Raw genomic sequence first — 26408 nt, 5'->3', positions numbered from 1 at the left:
CATCCATGTGCTGCCCAAGAAACAGTGATTTTCTGCAAGTGGTTTCAGTGCAGAGAACACCAATCTCTAGCAGCTCCTGCTCCCTGTATGACCCTCACACTCACAGCTCCTCTTGACAAAAGCCCTCAGCAGCCTTCCTGCAATGCGTGCAGGTACCAAAGCACCACCAGAGCATAAAGACCATCTGCTCGGGTAAGGGCTCAGCATCACAGATCTCATTCTTGTTTCTAAGCCCAGGAAAGCTGAGGTGCAGTTTGGCAGCACAGGATGAATGAGCAAGGCAGGCAGTGAAGAACCAGGCAATGCTGGTATCAGCCCTCAGACCAAGGGCCCCCTAACAGTGACACTGCTGCAACTCTGTCACCTGGTTTTACCTTTAAACCATGACAGGTACATCAAGCAGATTTAAGAAAATGAATCAAATTGTTTTGAAACAGATGGTTCAAACTGGACAGTGGGAGGCTGAAAGGAACATCTCAGAAACCTTTCCAAGTTGTGGATAAACCAAGAGTTTGCAGCATGTGCTATCTTCCACCACTGGTGTGGAACTGGTTGGTGAAGCAGAGCGCGTGTGAAAATACTGCACTAATGTGCACAAATAAAGTCTTGTGAGCAACTTGTGCTAGGCCAAACTCGTACTGCAGCAAGCATTTACCACAGCTGCTGTAGGAAAGGATGATGCTCTGACCCTTAGGTCGGAGCTTCTTCTCCACTTCACCACAAATTCCATTAGAAAGAATCCTCTGTAGCGCAGCAGGCCTCTATGTTGTGACAGGATCTTTGCGACATATGTTTGTTTTTCCAAATAATATCACCTGATACCTATGCAGAGCTAAAAATACACTGAGCCAAATTTTCAAGTTAGGATCTGCTCCAAGTAAGCTAGTCTCCTTCTTTGTGAACTCCTGTTCTTTTGCACATCTAACCATTAGATTTAAAAACCTAAGAAAGAGCTGACCCTTTCAGAAAATGTGGCCTCAGCTGCAAGCTTTTTTTTTCTTTTAAATATGTTTATCTACCTGGATTCACAGAATCAGAACACCTCAACTTGGAAAGGAGCCATAAGGATCACTGTGTCCAAACCCCAGCCCCACACAGGACCACTCAAAACCCAAACCCCGTGTATGACAGGCGGTGTCCCAGCGCTCCCTGAGCACCGACATCAGGGCCGTGCCCACCACCCTGGGCAGCTGTTCCATGCCCACTGTCCTCTGGGGCAGACTCCTTCCCTGACCCACCCAGCTGTCCCCTGTCACAGCCCCATGCTGTTCCCTCAGGCCCTGTCACTGCCCCACAGCTCAGCGCCGCCTCTCACAAAGAAGCTGTAGGCCACTGCATTGGGAAAATTTTGGTCTGTTCCTTAAAACTTTATAAGCACATGGTTCCAAAACTCATTTTTGCTTAGTTCTGCTGAATTACAATGGAATACTGAGCTACCGCTAAACAACAAATCAAATACAGATCTACAAATATATGAAAGTTCTTAGCCATCTTTGAAAGTACTTCATTATTATTAACTCCTTCTTCAAAGAACTTTTACACAGTTAAACCCAAGTCATTTTTTTTTTGCTAAGCTTCAAATATGACACCTGTAAACATGCACAGATCTATTTTCATACCTCTCCAATCTGCAATTTTGGAAAAAGACATATGCTTTCATTCAGCAGGTAAAAGCTAGACCTGCAGAGCACTCCCCTGGTCTGACTGGCCCCAGGGCCCCTCATTTGCTCACATGCTGTTTTCACAAGACAGCAGATTCCTGATGCTGGGAGGGGAGTGTGCTGTGCAGCACTGCAGCTTTCCTCCAGAAAGCATTCACTGTGGCCATAAGTCCTTTACAGTTCTCCTCAGAGCACACAGTACTTTGCTTTTCCATCTCCAATTTCTTGAAAAGCGAAGGAAAATTCACATAGCAGGGGGAAAAGAAAAAGAAATAAACCCAAACTTAAACAAACATTGGTCTATTTTCCACTGAAATTACTTTGTTCATCCCCTTCTTCATGTCGATATCCAGCAAAAACTGCCAAGCACATCTATAACTCGAGTTATTTCTCAGCACCAAAATAACTCATGCCTGACAAGCACACAGAGGCCTTACAAAGCACAGCCACGTTGCCCTACAAACACCAGCTCTTGGTTTCAGATTTCTAACAGGGGGAAAAAAAAAAAAAGAAAAAAAAAACCACTGCCTTCCTTGCATGCTCATTAAAAAAAATAAATATATTGAGATTTATGCTGTCTTCTGAAGCCTGCAATATCAATTAGTAGTATTCTGTAGCATATTACTATAGAAGCAGTCCCCTTGTTTCACACAGCTGAGACATGCAGCGAAATGTCAGACAGCGTAGCAAGTCTTCATTTTTGTTAGCAAAGACAAATACAGGTGGAACATGACAGTGCTGAAAGCTCTTAAGTAGGAGCTGAACAGCAGCACAGAACCAAATCTGGTCCAAGCCAGAATTTCTGCAACAGTCAACTCCATATAACATCACACAGCCTTCTGGAGCTGTAAGCAGCACAGAACACAACTTGCTGTAACAGTTGGTGCAACTCTTAGCACAGAACTCAGACCGTTACAGGGGAGAGGATGGAATGGATCGATTCAGATCAGAAGCTCACACGGGATATTTTTCACAATTCTAATGAAAGCAAGAACTGTGCAGAAAGTAAAGAATATAAAGAAACTAAGAGCTGCATTGACCTGCGGCATAGGAAGCTGAAGATTTTGTGTTTTTCCTTTCTTGTAGGCTTCTAGGTGAGTAAAATCCCAGCATTTCGAGCTCCAAGGAAGTGGGACACCTAAAGATCTTGGCTCCAGCACACAAATCGCAGTCTGCAGGTATAGCTCCAGCTTCCTTCTTCTTCTACCATCTAGATCAACACGTTCTGCTCCCCAGCCAGCTCACAGGTGAAGGAGGCACACCAACCCACTCCCTCCCAAGTGCATGAGGAAAAAATAGTGTTTTTATTACTATACAAAGATGCCTTTCAGATGCTGCTCATTCACACTGCCCTGATCCTGGGGTTTGCCTCACCATGGTCAGTACTAATGTCACACAAAGGGAAGACCTGACCTTCGGAACATGAAGAATGAGCACAGCATGATCTTCAGGCCCTTTGTGCCCATGCCAACACCAGAAGCACCACTTTGCTTTTTCCCCTGCAGGAGATCAGTCCCAACTCCCCAGCCTGCTATACCCACCACCTTCATTGTCAGCTGCTCTAACCACAAGCCAGCACAGGGAAGAGTTAAAAGAGCAATGCCTCCTTCACAACACCATTTATCAGGCACCCTGGGACCAGAGCATTAAATCAGACACGTAACATGCAAAACACATGTAACCCACAAAAACAGCTCCCTCTGCAAGAAATTCCACCTCACCTTCTAAGACCACTATTTCTTACTTCTTTGCATTTCCCTGAGGCTGCGCACATGGGGATCACATGGCCTTGAATGTTCACTGCCATAGAAGGAACTCTGCATGAACATAGAAACATACCCCACATAGCCAACCAAAACCTATGCAGCCATCATCTCCCAGACTGTCTTACCGGGGAAGATGATAATAGGAAACCCTGGAGAGCACATACCTGGGCACAACAGCAGAGCTGCTCAGTACCCAAATCACCCAGATGCTTAGGAGATGCAAAGATTCAGCGTCCTTGGAAGAACAGAAGAGTTTTGAAGCATAGTTAAGTGTCATATCACTGTTTAAATGATAATTTCAGAATACCCCCAAATAGCTTTCCTTTCCCATAGAGAAACTCTTTGTAGACTCTACACTTTATAAATGCAGTCTGGGGAATGCAAGCCATGGCCATCCTGTTAAATTTCTCTTTTCTTTTAAGTCCAACATGTGTGAATTACGCCAGGGTGGGTCAGGAAACCAGGAGATGCAGATCTATCCCCCACTGCTTTTGTTACTGTCTTTTCAGCACCTATTAGAAGCAGCCAGCACTGGTGAAAAGTAATACCTACTGGTAGCCATCCCTACTGAAATGTTCTCCTTCCAGGGCCCAAGGATGTGGAAATAGAGACGGAATTTGCTCTAAATTACAGCAAATGATTCTTCACTTATGAATAAAATCATAGTCTTTCAATTTCCTGTAAAAAGAACTCCATCATGCTTCCCTTCGTAAGGGCTCCTTGCCACACACAGTTTCGGACTACATTTCCTAAATCTCAGATTACTCTTGGAAGAAGCTTGGCACCTGCAGGAGACAGGGAACCACCTCCCAGCAGTGTCTACAGCACAGCATGACAGCAGGCACTATGGGGCACACAGGCCTGCTCACAGCCACAAAGTCCTGAAACTTCTCTTTTTTTTTTTTTTTTTAAAAAAAAAAACAGCAAAGTTCTCAGCTCTTAGATTTACACTCAGACATCTACAAGGTGCTATGGTTGCTCCAGGTAGCAAGGAACTGATCACAGACTCAAAGAATCATTTGGATTGGAAAAAACCTTCAAGTTCATCAAGCCTAACCAGACCATGTCAAAAGCCAGGCCCTGGAATTATTAAACCAGCCTGGCACAGAGTTCAGTGAGCAACAATGCTCATGGGGCTGGAGCTGACTCTTCTGAAGGTGGATTAAAGAGCAAAATCTGTCTGTAGCCTGTTGCAGGAAGAATACATGTAACATACTGTGCAAAAAGGAAAGAGGGAGCTGCTACAGAAAAATCACCACCAACAAAGGCAGACAGGAAAATCCTTCTGGCTTGAGACCTACTGTGCAGTTCTTACACAATGAGGTGAACCCTTAGAAACAGAAAGCCTTACAAACACCTTCACCACAGCACAGTGTTCCTCCATCAGACTGATCAGTGTTGCAGTGAAGGGACCTTTAAGGATGTGTATAAATATATGTGAGAATTTAAAGGGACTCCAGCCTACCATTTTGTGTCATTCTGTAATGTCCTTGCTTGGCACACAGGACAGCCCTGGTACCTCTGCTGATGCCCTTGTTCCTTCAAAAACAGCCACAAAAAAATTTGGAAATGTCCTGGCCATGACCAAGCAAGAATCAGGACAACATGCGTGCACGAAGACTGCTCTTAGGCAACGTGTGCTTTATTCCATGTTTAAGTCTCAGGTGCCCCTTGAAGTGCATTTTGTATCAACCACAATGTAACTATCAGTTCAGAAAGAGTACTCAGAGCAGGAAAAGTTACATGTAGGAGGTTGACCGGTTATCAGAACAATACCAGAGAAACCTCACGAAAGCACAGATCTTGCTGCCATGAAGTGCAGTGGCTGCCACCTCACAGACACCACAGTTTCCGAAATCCTGCGTGGCAGCAAGAGCAGCAGAACAGCACGCCTGCAGGAATGTACTCCATTGTGGAGTCTCTTTAATGTTACATTCACTGTACAGTGTCTTAACAGGAGAAATCAAACCAGCTGAGAAGCAATCATAACACTGAAGTTTTGGAAGCGCATTTTAAAGAGTTTTGATGTTTCCAACCCCTTAAAAATAAATTTAAAAAAAAAAAAAAAAAAAAAGACTAAAACAATACAAAAGAAAGAATAGGCCCTGACCACTTCCTCACCTTGGCAGGCAGCAGTGTTTTTCTCTCAGCACACAAAGTTATCAGCGAACAACAAATTGGAAAGCAGCCACCCTGAGCAGCATGCAGGCCTGGCCAGCGGTGCAGGGAAGCAGAGCTGCTGGGCCAACCCCTCTGTGCACAACAGCCCAAGGAGGCAGAGAAACCGCGCTGTCCCACTGCGGCCACGGGAAGCCGATCCGCTGCAACCTTTCCCCCTCATTCAGTGCTTTATTAATAAAATGATGCTTTACTGCTTTGATCTCTCAAAGGCAGCTCAAGAGAAAATCAATAGCCTCACCCAACAGCACAGTTGAAGAGAAATAAAACCAGCAGCTCCTGTCATTCCTCCTAAGAGGTGGGAAATACAGCCTAAAAATTCGTCTGTAGAACAGAAAGCCAAAGTAGGTGAGAGGATTCACAGATGTGTGAATACTTTCATTACAATCTCCTTCTAAATCAATGTGACAGGTATACACGACGTGCACAAAGTCGGCTAATATTCCTAACGCTTTAAAGCCTTGTTTAAAGAAAAGAATACAATTACAATATTCCTTAGGAGATAATTCAGGTGACCAAACTGTCACTTCGTAACAGGCAACAGTACTTTAAAGGAAAACACTCTACATCAAAATCTGTCTTTGCTGTAAACAATTTTTGGCAGAAGGAAACCCTGTGTTATCTTTGTCAAGAGAATTTTCCTGATCTTGTACCTTCCTAATAGCTGACTCCATACTTCCCTCATTCCAAGTCTAAAACAGAAATCAGCCGCCAACACCACAGCTCTCTGCCACCTCTTTGGGTGGCACCCACTGCCCACACCGCTGCTCCTGCTCCAGCAGCAACACCAGTAAGACCAGTAAGGACCACCCAGGATGCACAACAGAGGTAACTTCTGCAGAAGCACACCTCTCCGGGAAGCAGATCTGCACTCTGAAGGTGTGATGCTCCTACAGCTCCGTGTCCTGCACTGCTCCTTATGCCCTCTGTGCAACCCAAGCCCACAGCGCTCACCAGGCAGTCCCCAGCACCAAAGTACCCACGTATGCTGCACATCCAACCACTCTTACGTACTTCTACCATTTTTGAGGAGAACTGCAGTGCTCTGGCAGGCAGGCACTACCGTGGTGTTCATAATGCTCCCAGCCCCCAGCTCTGTCCTACCTGCGCTCAGATTTCCCAGCTCACAGCTCAGCAAAGTCATCTAACAGAGGTGTCTGGGTCCAGGTGCGTGGCTCATGGAGCTCCCAGTACCACGCTGTGCAACCCGGCTGGGAAGCACACCGTGGTCAGATAAGCAGCACTACCCGGACTTCAGGAGTTGGGAACTTGAACAAATTTGCACCTCAAAGAACAGCAAAGTCAGAAACACACTGAGATCTGAGAAGGTTTTGTCACCTGCTGTCCTCAAGTCCACACCCACAGCCCCATGCAGCCAGAAAATGAGCTGTAGCCCCCGGCACAACCGCTCACACATCCTTCCTATGCCTTTGGGTAATCAATGCATTCAGTAAACATGTCAACCAAAAAGCATTTGCCGTCATTTTCTGCTTGGCTTGTTGGAGCCTTGGAGGTCATCCACTCCTGCAATAGGCAAATGACAAACCCCCTCTCCTGCAAACCCTACTGCCAGTTTGCTTTGGGAGCTACCTACCATCAGACCCAGATGCCAAACGCTGCAAAATCTCATTATTCCGCAAAATTTTCTGATGACAAATCCTTTTTTTCCCCTCTGAAAAGTCATTTTTCATTTTATTCCGGATTGCTGCCCCAACAAGCAAGGGCTGCCCATTGCTGACAACAGATCCTAGCTCTGGATGAAGGGCTCTGCTGTGGAAATAACTAAAACCCTGCAGAAGCAATTACAGTGTTTTTAATGTGTCGAATAACTACGAATTTGTAAAAGACTGAATATAAAAGCAAGACAGTGTTCTAAATAAATATTAATCAACTTCATTAAAAGTTGGTGTCATCTGAAATGTTGCATCCCAGTGGCTCCCAGCAGCAAACCCCACTACAGCTCTATCCCTCCAGCACAGCCATTAACCACTGCACACAGCTCAGCAACCAGCTGCTCCTTTTGGGTGCCTGATGTCTTTCCATCTCTTTCCATATTTCAGTAGCTGTCATCTTGGAAATTCACCAGAGAAAGTCTAGAAGACTAATTCTGATTCTGCCATGCAGGCCTAGTTTGCAAAACAGGTTTGTAACAGAAAACTATTGAAGGATAAAGGTGTATTCCCATCTTAGGGGAGCAATTCTGACATATGGGCTCGCTCCAGTCCATAGTATGGGAGCCAATGCCCTCCTCAGTTTTCTAACACAGAAAGCATTTGTCTGCAATCTACAGACAACAAAGGCTTTTCTATACACAGACGCTTCAGGAGAAATCTGTCTGAACAGTGGTCACAAAGCACACTGAGATAAAGCCCAAAGACACCAACTAGTCAAAATTAATAATTCTTTCTGTAGATATTAGAATTGCTGTAACAAATATGCATGTCAAGCACAAATGAAAAAAAAAAATCTGAATGCAAATTCAAAGAAATGCACAGTCAACAAATTTCTACAATTCAGGATAAAAGGAGACTTGGTGTCTAGCAAAGCTAACACCTTATTGCAGAAGGTACTTTGACGGTATGACAGAGCAACACAAAACATAAGGCAATGACAGAGAATGAAAACACTGATTCTGCAGAGCTTCCATTAGTCACCCCAGGCTGGCAGTGTCTCTCCCCCTGCCTTTGGAAGCCCCTCAGGAAGAGAGGCATGGATGGAAAGCTCCAGGGAGGCAGGACAGATGCTGGCTCTTGAGATGGCAATCCGAGGTGTTCACGTGTCACATTATACTCTTCACCTCCACGTGAAGAAACACAAGTCAGGTGTTGGGTCAGTGCAAGTTTTAACAAGTAGGAATCCAACAGCCAAACCCCACCTAGCTCGTATTTCAGAGCAATTTAGCAGACAGCACGTTTTCAGCACTTCACACACCATTCATTCAGCTGCATGCTTCCACAGTGCTGCTCTGTGGTTACAGGTAAAGCAGTACAGCCCTCTTAAATGGCTTACAAACCTCTTAAATGGTTTAAGTTTGCTTTGTTTTACCAGCAGTGTGAAAAATGGAAGCTCTCTTAGGAGGAGGACTGCCATAGTAGGTTAGTTGGAACAGAAAGTGGACACATTCCCAGTACCAAGATTGATATAAAAAGCAGGATAATACTATAAAAATGTGTAGCTTACTTTGTGCCTTTTCACAGAAGTTTATCTGAAAGCCTAAAGCAAAAGAGACAAGTTCTTGTTCATTTACTGCAAGTCAAAGAAGTGCATAACTTTAGAATCATATTTATGTTTCAAAATTCATTAATTAACACTAAAATTATACATAAAACAAGTTTATTAGATCAACAGACCGCGTTCTTTGATTGTAGAACAATTCCATCATTTCAGGATTTATCATTTCATAAACCAGTCTCAAAAGCCCATAGATGGGTTTATTTCCTTAAGGTGTTAATAAAATTCAAAGTGTAACAGTTGGGGGATCGTTGTCAGAAAACTGCTTGAAAAGAACTATCATGAGAGTCTGGCAGTAAAAGGTAACACACCTGAAAACTGAAGGGGTTGTTTTGTCCCCCAAAAGCCAAGGAGCTCCTCAATGCTGCTCAGTGGTTTTGAGCATGTATAGTCCGGCTGGCTGCACATGCTGGGTGCAACCACATTTTAGAGCCGACACGGCCACGTTGCAACCCCTCTGCTCCCCCCAAGCAGACAACCCAGCCATGTCTGAAAGAGCTGCCTGTGATCCAGCAGACTCCAGTGCTGCAGGTACCAACACACACACACGCCATCTTTGGGAGCTGCCGGCTTCCATTTTAGACCATCTTATCCCTAAAGCTGACAAGAATTCAAGGGCTGCTCAAAGAGGACCTGGACACGATGCCAGTGATGGGCTCTGCAACACAACCAGCACCAGGCTGGGCCTGCAGGACACTGGTGCAGCAGCACAGGCTGCCCCACAGTGGGCCCTGCACACCCTGCCAGCAGCAGTGCTGATCCGCCAGGCCCTCACCAGCACTGCTGGCCTAGCACATGGAAATGGATGTTCTCCTCTGGTGTTTGCAATGTCTGAATCAGCCCCTTTAGCCCACAACCTGTTCTACAACAATCACAGAATCACTTCAGTTGGAAAAGATCTCAAAAGGTCAAGTCCAATCATCAACCCAGCACTACCATGCCCACCACTAAACCATGTCCCTAAGCACCACATCTGCAGTTTAAATATCTCCAGGGAGGGTGACTCCCTGGGCAGCCTGTTCTGATCCATTATATCTCTCCCTGTGAATAAATGTTTCCTAACATCCAACCTAAACCTTCCCAGCACAATTCGAGGCTACTTCCTCTTGTCCTGTTGCTTACTAATTAGGAAAAGAAACTGACCCCACCCCACACCTCCTCAGAGATCACTGTAGAGAGCAATAAGGTCTCCCCTGAGCCTCCTTGGAACCCCAGATCCCCCAGCTGCTCCCCATTCACCAGCTTCATCGCCCTTCTTTGGACACACTCCAGAAGGTCGTTGTCCTTGTAGCAAGGGGCTCAAAACCAAACACAGTATTCAAGGTGCAGCCTTACCATAGCCACATACAAGGGGCAATCATTTCCCTGCTTCTATTGGCCATACTACTTCTTATACAAGCCAGGATGCCCTTGGCCTTCTTGGCCACACTGCTGGCTCATGTTCAGACAGCTATCAAACAGCACCCATAGGGCAGCTTTCCAGCCTCTCTTCCCCCAGCCTGTAGGGTTGCATGAGGCTATTATGGCACAAGTGCAGGACCCAGCACTTTGCCTTGTTAACCTCATACATTTAGCCTCAGCCCATGCACACAGCCTATCCAGATGCCTCCGTAGGGTCTGTAGAGCCTTCCTATCTTCAAGATCAACACTTGTGCCTCACTTGGTGTCAGCTGCAATGCACCATGTTACGTCCATACACGTTTCTGCTGTCAGCCGTGGACTTCACTGTGATGCCTTCTGTAACTGGTGCCCCTCCCACCTGCAGGCTCAACAGTCTCCTGAATAAGAATTAACTGGTTTTAATCATCTCTCTCTCTGATAGCATGCAAAATCTTAAAAATAACCAAAGAGCAACGAAAGTAGATTGGCAATATGTTCAGAGGGTAAGAAGAAAACAAGAACTGTAATTAAAATAACCCATTTATGTCTACCAAACTCTGAAATTAAATTAATAACAACAATGTAAGTGTATCAGTAAAAATTTAAAAAATGCTTCAGCCAGGTACCTGGCTGGCAGGATAATATCAAAGTGTCAAAGGAAGAAAGAAAATGACAAAACAGTATTTTATTCCAGAAGAGAAGTTCCTTTTCCTCCCTACAAAAGCAACTCGGCTTGCCAGTTTGCTGTTTTGCCCCAAAATTTGTTCCCATTCTTCTGGTTCAGCCCTGCGCCTCTGCTTTACTCAGTGTTTCTTTCTCAGTTCCCAGCTGAGGGACAGGCATGCATGCTGCCAAGCTGTTCAGCTGCACGATAGCTGCTAAAACAGATATTCCGATTACATTTTCATGTTCAGAAATCGTTAATGCCACTTCAGTCTACTGCTAGTTTTCTTTCTGATCGTTCCTTTACTTTCCCTTTTAACTATGTTCTTACAAGCTGCCATGCCAGACGTGATTCTTTTGAGTGTTGTACAAGTTTTGTTTATTTTTTTTCCAAGGTCCCTCAACTAGGGGAAGACACAAAGCTTTGCTGTTAAAGAAATGAGCACCAGAGCATTTCAAAAAAAATTTCCTCAAGTCCACTGGCTTTTGAAAGCCCTTGGAAAAAAGTTCTACTCGTGTGCAGAGGGCAGGCAGGTCTTCAGCACGGAAGGAGCCTGGGAGTCTGCCCAGCTAATCCCCTCGGTGTCGCACTGGGTAACAGAAGACTGCTGCAAAAATACCAGCCAGTAGCCCCAACACAGATCCAGCTATCTTCTTCCCTTGTCCTCATCCCCATTAACTCTTTCTCACTCAGAGATCCTTAAAAAAGGCAATCATACATCAGTTCTGCATACAAAACTTGAGTGCCATATGGTAACATCAAGGTATCCCCCTAGCTGTGAAAATTCTTGCAAGGATGTCAGAGCAGTACTAAGAAAACAGTTTTCAACCCTCCCAGCCATCTGAGTGCAACCAACAGCCAGAAGCAACGCTGCTCATCACCTGCCTTGAGTCTTCACCCCGAGAAAACTGACCTGCAACACGTGGTTTAAGACTGAGGTTTCTCAACTACCGCAGGACTCTCAACTTTTAGCCAAGATGCTGTTTAACACCACCCCAGAATCAGGAATGCTTGCTCATCTGCGATCGGGGCTGATCCAAACCCAGTCCCAGCACAGCCTCCTTCTGCGGCTGTAGCTCTCGCTGTGGCCCTGAGGCAGCATGGAGTGCAGCAGCTGCAGGCACCCAGCCTGGTCCTGCCACGTGAAAGGCTGTAGGAAAACGATAAAATAAATTCCAAAGTCACTGCAAAAAACTTCCTAACACTGAGAACAGAGATTCCATTTCCTGGAAAGGGTGGCAGAGGTTGGTTCTTTCAGCCCAGCCAAAGGCGTGCCAGGACAAGAACACTGAACCGCATCCAAGTACAAGGCATTAAGAAAGGAGTAGCAGCACCTATGTTGAAAACCAAAGCTGACAGAAGATCAACAGTTACAAAGTTGTCATGAAATCAATATGGTCTGGCTCCTGACACAATGTTTCTAGCTACTGACCCAAATCCTTCAGTTGTGCTCTGGAAACCAGAGCAGAGAGGGGCATCTGAACTGCTTTAAGGAGAAACTTGATGCGTTTACAAGGAGTCAGAGGCAGAAAGGCATCCTTACTGGAGACAAAACATGAAACCTGTCGTAAGATCTCTGGGGCACACAGCTTGCTAGTGCCTGTATGGGACAGTATGGTTACTGTGCCAGCCACGCTGCGGCTGCTCCTGGCAGCATGTGTGCACTGGGAAGGAATGCTCCCACTGCATTCCCACTCTGAGATTTTATTTTATTTGTACGAGAGATTTTTTTCTCCTGATTGCTCAGCTCTGGACAACAGCCACATCATCTCTGCTCTGGGCTTCCAGTCTTGACCAGTTGCACAAAGTAGAGTACAAGGATGACCAGAACCATCTTCTCCCCTCCTTCCTGCCTTCCACTCATCCAAGTTTCCAAGTGAGATGTGAAGAAAGACAAGGACATCAAAGGTAGGGCAAGGTTTCCAACTGCGTGGCACAAGGCCAGGTCCTGCACTGACACTGCTCCATAGAGGAAGCAGTCTTTACAGGAAAGCTCAGACACAGTCCCATTTCTCCTCAGAAAGGATTTCCAAATGCAATGCTTTTATCTCATTCCATAGCCCCTCCCAGGTCAAAGAAACACCACCATGTGTTTTTAAAGGAAACTCTTTTATCTCTGTCCACAAACCTCTTCAAAAGTACAAACACTCTGCTCTCCGGTCCAAAAGCAAAGTGATGCCTAATTCAGTTCAGAGAACTCTTCCAGAGAATCAGGTCCAAAGCAAATCATAAAACTCTCTTGGTCTACAGAAAAAATAAAGCCTGGACAAAATATGATAAAAAGATTGATTCCCTTTTAGCTCAGCTGTGTCTGCTCCCAGCAGCTGTCCTCCTTCCGCCAAAGGGCATCTCCTGAAGCATCTCAGGAAGATCAGATAAATTATTCAAAACACAGACTACCTCCTGGCGCTTGGACTCTTTGTTCACTCCATGATCAGTGCAAGTTGTCTGCTTCTTGAAGGGCTCACTTTGCCTCCAGGAAAGAGCATACACAAAAGCTTCAATTCAGAGAAGAGGAAATCAATCTAATAGCTAATAAATAAGCAATCTGTGCAATACACGTATTTCCTGTCTCCCTAGATGCTCATACAGAAGTTAACGGGCCATACCCTGCAAAGCACAAAGTTACTGCACGTTTTCATGAAAACTGCACCTTATCTCATTTCAAAGCAGAACTGGGAGGCAGACGGAGAGTGGAGGCTTGGCAACACCACACTGCATTTCCTCACTAACAGCAATAGAGTTTGCTCCACTGAGGCCATGGCCTCAGGAGGCAAGGTCAGACATTTTGGAAGATGCTTTGTGTCATCACATGATGGTCCTGACACAAAACCCAGCCAAAAATGTCTAAGCAGGGTGCAGGCACCCAGCAGGCTGTGTGAAGATTTATTCAAGGAGCTTTACTTAGTTACAGTCCAATCTTCTTCCAAAAGTATTCTCAACTGCATACAGAAACTTAAAGAAGTCCATGACATCTCACAAAAATCATATTTGAACCTTTCAACTTAACCGTAGAGAGACATAAGCACAGCACTGCTGCACAAACTGCAAAACTCATTCTGACAAGTATGACCACGAAACACATGGCACAACTTAAAGCCTCCCCTCAACACCAAAGAAGGGGCAGGCAGTAGGGATCCTGACAGCCTCTTGCAGGTGCCCGCTATACACAGTTTAAGCTAACTTAAAACAGAGCAAAGTGAAAAGTTAAAACTGAAGTCAGACATGCAACCTGCCTGGAATACTGGCTCCCAGACACAGATGCCCAGGCCAACACAACGCTTTTGCCTAGGTTGTGCTCCATTACTGAGCAGAGCAAGTTTTTAGTTCTCTCTCTCACCCTTATCATCACTTCCAAGCGTATTTGGCTACCAATGTTTCTCTCTCTTATCTGCTTTGGTATAGAATGGATCACTCCTGTCCTCTGTGTATGCTGAGTTTACAACATCAAACCACACAAATGACTGCCATTCTGTCTCACTGCAGGGTCAGGGCAGCTATCCCCAGGGGGAGACAGGAGCAGCACAGACAGGACAGTGCAGGTGCCACTGAGTTAAAGAGGCAGAGAGGTGCTGGGGCTGCCCACAGTCACAGGTTCCTACAACCGCTGCCAGCCCACCCTCAACACCAAAGTTCAGTTGCCTACTAAAAGGGCTGAGCCTCAGAATCTTTTTCAGATACCCTCCAAACAGAAGCACCAACACCACCAAACACCCACGTGCACAGAAGGACAGCCCTGCTCCAGCTGTTCTGGGGTCCAAGCCTCAAAGAGGCACTGTGTTCAGGTGCTCTGTGAGTTGAACTGCAGAAGAGCAGGCAAAGCGTCTCCCTGGGGATTTACCACGAGTTAACTACCGCACACTAATTAATACAGCTACAGCAACACACTTTTTTAAAAGGGAAGCATTATTTTTCAGTGACCAACAGGTACTGCATTTACCTACTGCTCACACATTTCTGCTGCAATCCTAAAAAGAAATGTGATAGCCAGAAGTTCAGGGCCCCGCACAGGGAGCACCAGCAGGCTGGAGCAAAGTGCTGCAGGAGTCACGCTGGCAAACTCGGCAGCTGCCCAGAGAGACTCCTTGGGTTGGGACAACATTGCCAGTGCCTATCACTACAGATCAACCACAACGACATGAATAAAAATCAGCTTAAACGTGTAATAAGTACTCGATCTTACTTAAAGATGCAGGTGACTGGTATCTTGACAGGGACTGACTTTCCCTTTGTAGAAGAGATGTTAGAACCAAATCACACAGCACTGGGTTCAACAACTAGTGAAACATTTGTTCTCCTCTCCTAATCAAAATGTATAACAATAAGCCATGGAAGCACTCATGTCCCAGGAACTAGGTGACAACCCCACAGTCACAAGGAAGATGTTCAGCTGGCAACGTCAAGGGCATTTTCCTCTGACCAGCACAGCCATCTCCACCTCTCCACAGGGAATGCTTTGGTCTCAGCACACAGACAGACGAGCAACAAAAAAAAGTATAGCTAAGGAGGAATACAAGGCAGTGGACTTTAAAAAAGGTACATCAGATCTGGAAAGACAACCAGCACCTTTTGAAAGACAGTCTGTATTAACACACCCAAACCTTTGTGAGAGTGCCAGAAGCAGAACATCCATTCAGACGTGTTTGTACCTTAATAAACATGACTGTGATGGAACGTGGATGGACATCTGCTGCTGACTCCTGCCCACAGGGCAGAGTGTGACACAAACACCCAAAGCAGATTCTCTCACAGTTTTTCCTTCCAGCCCCTACTGCTATAGCAGCCACCTCTCCCATTAAGGAGCAAGCCTCCAGAGTATTTTATCAAACTGAAATCCAACAAGTCATGTCTGACTTCAAAGGCAGCAATCATGCCCAACTACAAGATGCTAACAAGGACGTTATGTTTGTCTCATACACGTATGGCTTGATGTAGATACACAAGTATCCACATAATTAATGTTTCATTCTATACACATATGGACTATGAATTTTGGGAACCTCTTAAGTTCAGAAAGTTGGGGGGAAGGGTTTTTGTGGTTTATTTTATTTTTTTGCTTCCTCACAGCACTCCTCTCTCCCACCATATGGTCCTTATATTGACAGACAGTGGTATTTCCCCCTCTGTCAGTTCCGTCAAGTCAGCATAAAGTAACAGACAAACCTTCCACCTGATGAGACTTAACTAACATTTTTGAACTGCCCTTTTAACAGGAAAGCAGATATATTGAAAATGTCAGTTGATTACAAAGTGGAAAGTTGAAACGCAAAACTAATCCTTAGCAAGAAATGCAGTACTACACACAGGAGTGCACTTAGACAAGCACACAGACAGGAGACCAACTGCGGCCTGGCAGAGCCACAGCACAGGGATGAGTTGGTGGGCACAAACTGAAGTATGCCCATTTGCTCACCAGGCAAGGGTCTTTACCTCCTACAATGAAAGCAAACATGTCCAAACTGATACGCGCAAATCAATCTGACAATCTGTCAATTTACAACAGCAGTGTATGTTAACATACCAATTTTAGAAGTCCTTTGTGAGCACTGATAACTGCAGTCAACTTTCTATTTTTTTCAACCAGTTTCCACTTGCTAAAGACATAATTCACTTTGCTCACATTAGAATAACAACAGGTCATTAATACGCAGTGAAAGATAACGTATAGCTTACCACTTACTAAGGACAAGGATTAATCTTCTCCTCCTCTTTTCATCTTATTCTTCTCTATTTTCTTTGTTTTCTTATCTATATTATCAGTTGCATTTTCACTGGCTATTCGAACACTGCTTCATACCTAACCTGCTACTCACGCTGCTCTTTGCCTTCTGACCGCCTTCTTGTTCTCCAAATTCCATTCTTTGTGGTTCCTTAAGCAAATTGCCATGTATAGAGGTACTCATTTCCCTCACTTTCTCTCCCTGGAGAAGTAAGTCTCACCTCCCTGGAGAAGTAAGTCCACTTGCCAGCCTTCTCCTTGCCCGCTCTCCTCAAGGCCACCACCAGCCCATCTGCACACAGACTCATGAGCCCACTCACTGCTGGCGTGGCTCTGACCACAGAACAGAGGCAGTGCCCACACTGTGCTCTGTTCAGAATCAGCCCAGAGGCACCAGGGTCTTGTCTCCTCCTTCTGCTGCCAGGAGCTGCCTAGCTCATTCCCTCCACACACAGAGGCAGCAACACCAGAAGCAGCAAGTGCTCTGAGAGGCCCTGGCTTGCCTCCAGCACTCTTGGGATGTTGAATGCAGGAGTTGGACACATAACACAATCACAAGCACTTCAGCTCTTGCTTGGCTCTGGAGATATGGTGACTGACTCCTCAGCTCTCAGTTAGAATTAAATTTTATACACGCCTTTGAATTAATTAAATTTCTAATTTTTATACCATAATTTTTCAAAGGATAACTGTCTACCTAACATCAGCAGTAAAGAGCATCACTAATTCACTATATCACTATGAATCATAGAATGGCCTGGGTTGAAAAGGACCACAAATATCATATGGTTTCAAGCCCCTGCTATGTGCAGGGTCACCAACCAGCAGCCCAGGCTGCCAAGAGCCACATCCAGCCTGGCCTTGAATGCCTCGAGGGATGGGGCATCCACAGCCTCCTTGGGCAACCTGTTCCAGTGCCTCACCACCCTCTGGCTGAAAACTTCCTCCTCATATCCAACCTAAACCTCCCCTGTCTCAATTTAAAACCATTTCCCCTTGTCCTACGTTGTGCACCCTCACAGCCATTCCCCCTCCTGTTTATATGCTCCCTTTGAATACTGCAAGGCCACAATGAGGTCTCCCCAGAGCCTTCTCTTTTCCAAGCTAAACAAGCCCAGTTCCCTCAACCTTTCTTCACAGTAGAAGAATGCAAAATTGCTCAGACTACTGTTTTGTTCTTCTGTTTTCATTTTTATATTTTCTAAAACCACTCTCAAAGTGCGATATCTTACTTCCCACAGAACCTCTGTTTTACCCACAGTGAAATGAGGACACCAAATATACAAGACTGTTCCTGGGCTTCTACTGTTGCACATAACTACGAGGGAAAGCAATTTCTCACGCCATCGGTCACCAGTTCATCGAAACAGGCCACTATTTGTCCACACACACACACACACACACACACACACACAAAAGAAGTAAACCTATTTTCAATACTTAAGATTCCAGCTCTCCTTTGTCTCTGATCTGTCAACCGTGCACTGAACACAGTGCTACAAACCACACTTGCCAGGGGTATGTTCTGGGAAGGAGTGAAGTTCTCAGGTGCGTGGGCACCAATGGCAAACGCCATCAGCCAGAGAGACATGGGAATGAAGCTGGACATGCAGAACAGGAAGGGCACAAAGACCCAAAGCACCACTTTGCTTGACTGCAAGGCTTGAGGGCCTCCAGAAACCAGCGCTGTCTGAGGGGCGAGAGCTTTGCAGCCATGCCAGCTGTGGCAGCAGTTCTCTTCTTCTGTTCGCTCCTATTGCCTCCCTTACAGCAGTAGTTGCACAAGTTAGCTTTGAGAATGCATATGGCTGAAAATTAACTCATCAAAACTTTTTTTTAACTATAATTTACTATAATTACTCCGCAGTTTAATGACTTCCCTGCACTACCTTGTCATACCATTTAAGCCAATTAAACCAATACTGAGGCAGTCCTACTTACTTTTGTCCCCACCCAGCAACGCATTCCTGAGCATTCCTTGCATCAACACTCACCCAGCCCCACCACGAGCAAATGCTGGGCATCCAAATGAGAGAAAACTCAACGTGTTGCTTTCAGCTGATTTGTTTTGCAGCACTAAGCTTGCAGAGACACTGGTGTCAATAGGGAGCCAGCACCAGGAAGAGCAGGGAAGCACGCTGGGGATGAGGCCATGGCACTTTGCAGGGCAGCAGCACCTATGTGAGTGCCACCAATCCAGAAAGAGCCACCTGCAGAGGCAAACAGCCCTTCCTGCCCCAACTTTCCTCATCTTGCGCAGCCAGAGTCCTGGTAAGGAGGTCCCTGCCAGCTTCAGGACTTCACCACTGTGGCAGCCACATCCTCACCTCTGCCACAAGGACTCCTGGAGCCACCCGAGGTCCCTAGGCCTCAGCTCCTCCCAGGGCACCTCAACACATCTGTTCATTTAAGGAAAAAAAAAAAAACAACAAACAACTATTTATTTAACACTAGATTTCAACTCAAACACTTGCATATCATCAAAATGGTCTGTCTCTATGAATTCACACCTAAAAAAGCGCTTCAAAGGAACTACAAAGGAAACGACTGCCCTTCCTCACAGGATATTTCTGTCACTGCAAACTTACACTGCATCACAGATCCTCGTGTCAGCACAGAACTAACCTCAGCCCTGAAGATACATGGGATTCACAGCAATGATTCATAAATATGGGTCAGGTGGAAATAAAGGGGGCAATACAAAAGTTATAACAGCACTGCAAGATGGCTATTTCTGGTCTTAGCACAACTGCACCTTCAGTCAAGTTTTTAACCCATGTACTTTATATTGAGATCGTGGTTTTTGAAGGGTACTGTAAACATGCACAGTATCACCTTCCCAGCACCCAACAGGTATTTCCTTGGTCTGACAAACACGGGACCTTCACACACAGATCTGGTTCCAAGAATACCAAACTCTGCAGTTTATGTAATCAGCTCTCCACCCAAACAGGTCCCCATCAGCTTCCACACTGGTGCCACCTGCCCCAACAGCACAGAACGGGCTTATGGCAAACTGTGCTCTTCTGTCATCACCACAGAGAGTGCGACTTTCCCTTCTGGTCTCTTCAAAAACGGAAAGTGCAAACAGACTCCTCAGTACCACCATCCTTGTATTAAATTAAAGTCATAAACCCGCACTGTGCGGCCTCAGTTTGACACCAGTTAAAACACTGCTTGAGCAGGGAGTATTTTTCAGAGGTGCAGCTTTAAAGAGAAAACTCCAAAGGTATTCACTCTGACTTTCCAGAAAGTGAATACCCATGGTTTTTGCAAGAATACTCTGCCACCAGCAAGCACAGATGGGAATGCTGGCAACGTTACCCTGCAGTAATTACCGTACATTTCCATAAAACAAACAACAACAGCAAAATTAACCACAAGTTCACCATTAAACTGTTTTTACTTAAACATCTGTCTGCAGACAAACACACACATAGGCCCAGGAGGTGCGGAGCAGCAGCGAGGATCCCAGCTCGGTGCCGCAGCAGAGCGCGGCGCTCCTCGGGCTGCGGCCCACCCTCCCCGGGCTCGGTCCGCGGCGCATCCCGGCGCGTCCCTCCTGCCACGCCGACCCCAAAGCGCCAAGTTCTATTCGGGCAGCGCCGCACAGACACGGCACGGCCGCAGCCCGCGGCCTGATGCGGCGTTTCGCCACCCGGGGACGGGGGAGATCCACGCAGGGCACAACGCATAGCGCGCCCGAGGGGAGCCGGAGCGAGACCCCCAGCCTTTGTCTCGCTCCTCGCGGCTTCCCCTTCCCCAGCCCCTCCCCAGGGAGCCGGCCGCTCGGGGTCGCAGCACCGCAGAGGAGCACACCGAGGCGGCCGGCCGAGCGCGGCGCCCGGCGGGCGGAGCCGCCCGGTCCTCCCGGGGAGCCCGCGGGGCCGCGGCCCGGTCCGGCGGCACGGCGAGAGCGGCGAGGGGGAGGCGTCGGCCCCGGGGAGGGGGGTGGATCCCGGCGCCGCGCTGGGCCGCGGGCCCCGGCCCGCCCGAGGAGGGCCCGGCGCGGGGGGCACGGGGTGGCCGGCGCCGCCGACCCCACGGGAGAAGCCCTCGGCGGCGCCCGCCCCGCTCGCGTGCGGCCCGCGGAGCCCGCCGCGCCCCGGAGGAAGCGCCCCTCCCGCCCGGAGCGGCCGCGCCGGGCCCAGCAGAGCCGCGGGGTCGCCGCGCGACGGCCGCCGCCCCCCGGGCCGGCCCTCGGAGGCCGCCGGAGCCGCAGGCGGAGCGGGGCCGCGCCGAGGCCTAGAGCGGGGAGCGCCGCCCGGCCCGGAAGCGGCGGCGGCGGCGCGGCCTAGCGCGGGGCCGCTTACCCTGCATGCTGCTGACGGCCGCGTGCGCCGGCGGCCCGCCCGGGCCCGGCCCGCTCCCTCCGCCCGAGCCGGAGCCGCTGCTGGGGCTGGGAGTCGCCATTGTGTGCGCCGGAGACGGAGCGGCGCGGAGGCTGCAATGCAGCAGGGACCCTCCCAGGCAGGACACCTAGAGCCCCGCCGCCGTATAGCAGGCGCCGGAGCCTCCCCGTCCGCCGTCCGCCCCCGGGCTGGGGCTCCCGCTTAACCCCTCCCAGGCGGGGCGCCCGTGGCCGCCCAGGCTGCGTTCCGCGGCGGCGGTGCGGGCCCGGGCCGCTGCCTTTCCCGTGAGGCCGACGGCCGGGCCCGGGGTCTGCCGCCCCCCGCCCCGCTCCTCGCTTCCCGGGCGGCCCCTCCCCGCCGCCGTGCCCCTGCCCCGCGCCGCCGGGCCGCTCGGCGTTGCGTCCTGCCCGCCCGCCCCCACCTCCTCCTTCGGAGCCACCTCCGCTCCCTTCCCCCGGGGGGCAGCGGGTGGGCAGCCGTGTGTAGCTGGTGCCTCCGTCTCCTGGCCGCGGTCCCCACCCCAGCCCCAGCACCGCTGTGCTGCGTCCCTCTTGCTTCTCCTGCAGTGCTTCCCACCAGTGAGACGTTGCTCGCTCCCGCCATGAGTGGCCATCATCCCCTTTTGGGCCACTGCGTGCTCTCCAGGAGCCCTGTGTGTGCCGTGATCCCAGTGTGACGGCGAGCCCAACTGTTTCACTCAAAGAACTTGTTTGACCGGGAGTACCCAACCTTCTCATTTCCTTGGTCTCTCATCTCCCCCTCGGATCGGGCCGGCAGTTTGTCCAAGCAGTACCTCTCAACGCACAACCCCTTCCCTCACACTGGCATCTACCTGCCAACTTGTCTTCTCATGACTTACCTGAAACCCCTTCCCTGCAGAGCTTAACTTCATCCTGTGTTTTCCATTACAGCCAGGGCAACGACCTCCTTCTGCTGCCACTGTCATCACCATCATAATTTTATTTCCTCCATTAGCTGCTGTTAATTCCAGCATGTTGCATCTGCTTTGTTTCTGGTCCTACCTCTAGTTCCAGTCTTAGTCTAAGGGACTGCACCATGCACCAGGGACTTGTCCCAGAAGAAAAGGGCTATCTTTCCAGCCCACCTCCTTCACCCGCAGTAGTCCGTTTCTTCATTACACAAATAATACTGACTTGAGATCCACTGATGAAAGAGCTGTTCCTGGCCATTTACCCTTTCAGCTCCATGTTTTTTGCACCAAAAGGACTGCAGACAGCTTTCTCCCTGTCATTGATATGGCTTCCATGGGCAAATGCTAGAGAGCACTCCTCATGCACTCAGGGTCACATCCCAGTGACATGTTTGCTGGGTTTGATCTTAGGCTCCAACCCATCCTATCCTGGCCGTTGCTTCCTCTGGAGTCATTGCTAACTCTCTTAAAGCTGCATGTACATTCCATTCTCTTTGCTGCTTTGGAGGGAGAGAAACAGGAAGCCCTCGCACACAGAGCTTCCCACAAGGACTTCCTGTGTGTGGTCTGCACGGGCACCACTGGTGGCAATGGTGCCACCTCTTGTGGCAAGTCATGTTGGCACTCAGACCAATCCACAATGGAGACGACAGCCCCTGTTGTATGCAGCAGCACAAGCACACGTCTCCAGGAGAAGATGTATCTTTATCCTCTGCTCCTTTATTCCCAGAGGAGACTCCTCATTCCCATCAGAGTGGGACCCCAGACCTATGGCTCTGCTTCCCCAACATCAGGGAGCACAAAGGACTGCAAAGAGGAGTCTCTGCACATAGGCTCTGCAAAAAGGAGTCACCTGACTGGATCCTAACACAGCAGACAGGCAGCAGTCTCTACAGCAAGAGCCCAGGGCTGAGCAAGGCAAGCAGGGCAGGTGCTGTGATAGGCAAGATAAATGCAATGAGAAGAGCTGAAGAAAAGATGGGAAGTCCCCAGCTCATCGTCTGGCTCAGTGAGGACAGGGCAACAATGCAGCTGCAACACTGATGGGACCTGAGTAAAAGCCCTGGTTTAAAAGCAGCACAGAAAGGAAGAATTCAAGACCCCCACCTGAGGATTCTTCCAACTTTTTTTTTTTTTTCTTCAGTGTTACAAAGACAGCTGATGATGCTTTTGAAAAGCTTTCTTTTTTCACCCATGTGAACTTATGTATGGAGCTAAAGGCTTGAGTGGGGGTTACTATGTAGTCCAGTCCCTGGCACTGAAGACATCTTCCCTAATCTTACAACCTTTCTTTCTCTTCCCTCTCCTTAAGCTTTCTCTTCTGCCCTAACCAAGAATGCAAGCCCAAAGCTGACATCTTATAAGTCACAATAAAGAAAGCCAGTGCCTGCTGGAAAACAGAAGCTGACAGCTGGCTGCCACCTCTGCTTCAGGTCACCTGCATCTGGTTTGCATAGGTAAAGATTATACTGCTTATCTTGTTTTGCCCTGCAAATCTAGGAGGATCAACAGTACCCGTCCTGAGAAATGTTTGAGACACCTGTTTTTAAAGACCTCCAGTGATGGAGATTGCATCATCCACCAGCAATCTGCTCTGTCACTCCACTATCCTGACATTAGCTGAAAGCTTTTTTGTCTGAGCTGAAATCCTTTACATCCCTTCCTGTTCACTACAGCAGTGCAAGACAAGCAATTCCCTTCTCTGAAATGACCTCTAAGGCAATTGGTGACTGTTTCCTTCCCCTTTTCACTCTGGCTTTCTCTTCTACAGACTGCATCAATCCAATTCTTTCAGCCTTTCTTCATGTTTTCTGTGCCTCCCAGAATTCCCACGGTACTCCTCTGTCTTCCTTCTGATGATCTACATTTTTTTTTTAAATAGTGTCCCTGTCTAGGCACACTACTGTAGCTTATCCTGCTTTCCAGGATGGCATTTGCCTTTACTATCACCAGTGTTCAGCTTGCCTCTAGACTCTTTTGAAACCCTCTATCTAGTTGTTCCTTCACCAGTATTTGTGTTGCTCATCATAATACTTGAGGCTGTACCTGTTGAATTCTGGCTCTTTCCACCATTTCTCAGTTTGGCACCGAACACTGCTGGTTTTGTTGCCCTTCATGGTGTGGATTTAGAGTTATCTGTGGAGTTTGTAAGGTACTCTCGAGTGTGAATCATCCAGTCAAAGAGAATTGGGATCAGAATGGAAAATACTTTCAATATGTTCTTCCATTTTAACAGTACTGATAATTAGCCCTTGAGGTATAGTTTTCTCACCAGTGTAGTCATATCTTCTTGAGAGTCAGGTCAGCTGATGTTAAAACCTACCTAAAGTTAACATACATAGACCTACTACTTTTGATTTTATGAAAAAATAATAATTCAAAAAACTGTGTTATGCTGGAACATTAGAGTGCATTTTTTGCTGAGAAGTTCATGATGGCTGTGCAATCATTTGTTATATTCTAGGTACATACAAGTGCCTTGCTCAGTGGGATGCTCCAGAACTTTGCGGGGTACAGAGAAGGTCTTTAAATTAGAATTATAGAAAGCATCTGGCAAAAGCATAAGGTAGGTCAGCTTGTGTGAGCTCTGCAAAATAATGAGGTAGGAAAAGGGTTATTAACATAGGATTAAAATAAGGACAAAAAGGAGGCTTAACTATTGAACACTTCAGATGTTTAGAACGCTTTAGATATTCAAACTCCAAAATCAGCAAAGCAGTGAACATGAGATTCTTCTTCTCACTAAGGTGGACTCCATCCTTCCATCCTCATGGGACACCACCCATCAATTAATGCAAATAAAGGCAAAGCCTGTATGGCAATTGACTGTGTAGCCATGCATTTATCTCCAGTATTTTCCCTATTTGAGCTTCAGGCAGGATCTTTGGGCCAGGAATGCATTAAGTCCTCCAAGCCCTTCCTCATTCCACCTTTCCACCCAGACCTCTTAACCAGTTTTGATTCAATCAAAACCAATCTATGGCCACTCATGGTAGCATCATCAGTGTCCGCAAGGATGAAAGCTATGGAGTGGTCACTGGAATGGGTGACTCTGTCAGTGTGTGACAAAAGGGCCAACTGCTCTACACTGAAAGAACTTATTGCTTTATCTCGATAGATGTTACTGTCTGAGCTCTTCTGTGGGATGTACAAAGAGCAGCAAGCAGGTTATGTGCCAAAATACCAAAAATCTTGTTTTGAGAAGCAACAAAAATCTCTCATTTGACTTCAGAGAAGAGCAAGATCTGGGAAACAACCTCAGGCAACGCACCAGGAGCCCTGCTGTGCACAGCAATATGGGAAGATGAGTGGCCGAGCCAGAACTGGTGTAGTGATGTGATTAGATGTGTTTGTACCATGCTTTGTTGCAAATTGCATATAAACTGCTACAAATATTCACGGTCATCCCTCATTTCCCTAATGGAGGAGGGAGGTCTCGGGATCACAACAAAACTTCAGTGAAACCCTTGGGTCCTGCTTCTTCCTCAGTTATGAAATGACCAAAGTTAGCTTCATGACAAGTGACATCTCTGGCACAGGTTCTTGGGCAACAGCATGGCACCCCCAGGATGGCAACTTGGCTGTCTGGTTAGCCCCTCCAGCACTCTCATATAAAAGCTTCTGTCCTTCGGTTGGAGTTCCCTAGCTGAAGGCTAGCTTGGGTTTCTACCAGCTAAGTAGCAAACTCCCAGAGGTATAACAAGGGAGAGTGTTTCACCTCACGTTGAACCAATTTTTAAGTTGCTAAAATCATACAAATGTGCTGAATATTCTTGGCCTCCCTCTTATGGGGGAAAGCAGTATTGCTGGAAACTCATTCCCTTCGGAGAAAGTCTCTTCAGTCCGTGTGGGTGATTCCAAGTGCTCATGATCATCGCTGGTAAAGCTTTACAGTGAACAAACTTCAACTCATTTTTGCAGTAAGTACACCAAGTGCTACAAATCTCTTACATTTATAAAATACGAATGATTACTTTTGAATCAGAGCAGCCAAGAATAAGACAGCCTGATGAAACAGAGATGAAGCAGTTTGCAAGTCAGTCCCCTCCCCATCTTCTCAAGAGAGGGGTCTTTCACCCTCTCTTGCTCATGTCACTGTGTTTTGCTAACTCCAGCCCCCATGCAGCCCCTTCCAAGCACCCAGGAGATGCTGCTCTCCACCAGTTTAGCAGCCCCCTACCTCGCTGCTCCCTTCTTTTCTTGGTGGCCTCCTTTAGGGCAGTGAGACAACACAACTGAGCTGACCTCAGATCTCACTGCTGCTTGGTAAGGCAGCAGAAATCATGTCCCACCCCATACACAGCCCTGATTCTGCCCCTCTGACTGTTTCTCTGTCTCCTGCCCTGTCTCCATGGCTTTCTTCCAGCTACTTTCCAGAAGCTGCTGCTGCTGCTTCCACTCTGTGACATGGCAAGCAGCAACTCTCTCTGCAGCCCAGCCATGGCCTTGGTGGACTGTACAGGGTTGTGCAGTAAGTTGTGATCAATCAAACAGAACAGTCAGACCTCATCCCAGCTGAGTTTTCT

The 26408-nt window shown here is 47.6% G+C and overlaps 1 protein-coding gene across 10 annotated transcripts in view; it reads right to left on the bottom strand.

The window, feature by feature from the left end:
• MAP2K4 (mitogen-activated protein kinase kinase 4) overlaps positions 1-21343 on the bottom strand; it is an 82715-nt gene extending 61372 nt beyond the window's left edge. For 2 of the 10 annotated variants that reach the window (XM_085240370.1, XM_085240372.1), the window contains exon 1: positions 20036-20412. In XM_085240370.1, coding sequence (XP_085096496.1) covers positions 20036-20294 — 259 coding nt within the window. In that variant the 5' untranslated portion in view covers positions 20295-20412. Of the gene's footprint in view, positions 1-2701; positions 4321-8785; positions 8819-20035; positions 20413-20912 lie in introns of those variants that run through there. The other 8 variants (XM_085240373.1, XM_085240375.1, XM_085240377.1 and 5 more) reach the window with 8 other exon arrangements.
• Between the last annotated feature and the right edge of the window lie 5065 nt (positions 21344-26408).

Source organism: Meleagris gallopavo, chromosome 20 (genome assembly GCF_905368555.1).
Source record: "Meleagris gallopavo chromosome 20, MGAL_WU_HG_1.1, whole genome shotgun sequence".
Lineage (NCBI taxonomy): Eukaryota > Metazoa > Chordata > Aves > Galliformes > Phasianidae > Meleagris > Meleagris gallopavo.
The sequence above is the reverse complement of the archived record's forward strand: the minus strand, read 5'-3'. Positions and strand labels throughout refer to the sequence as shown.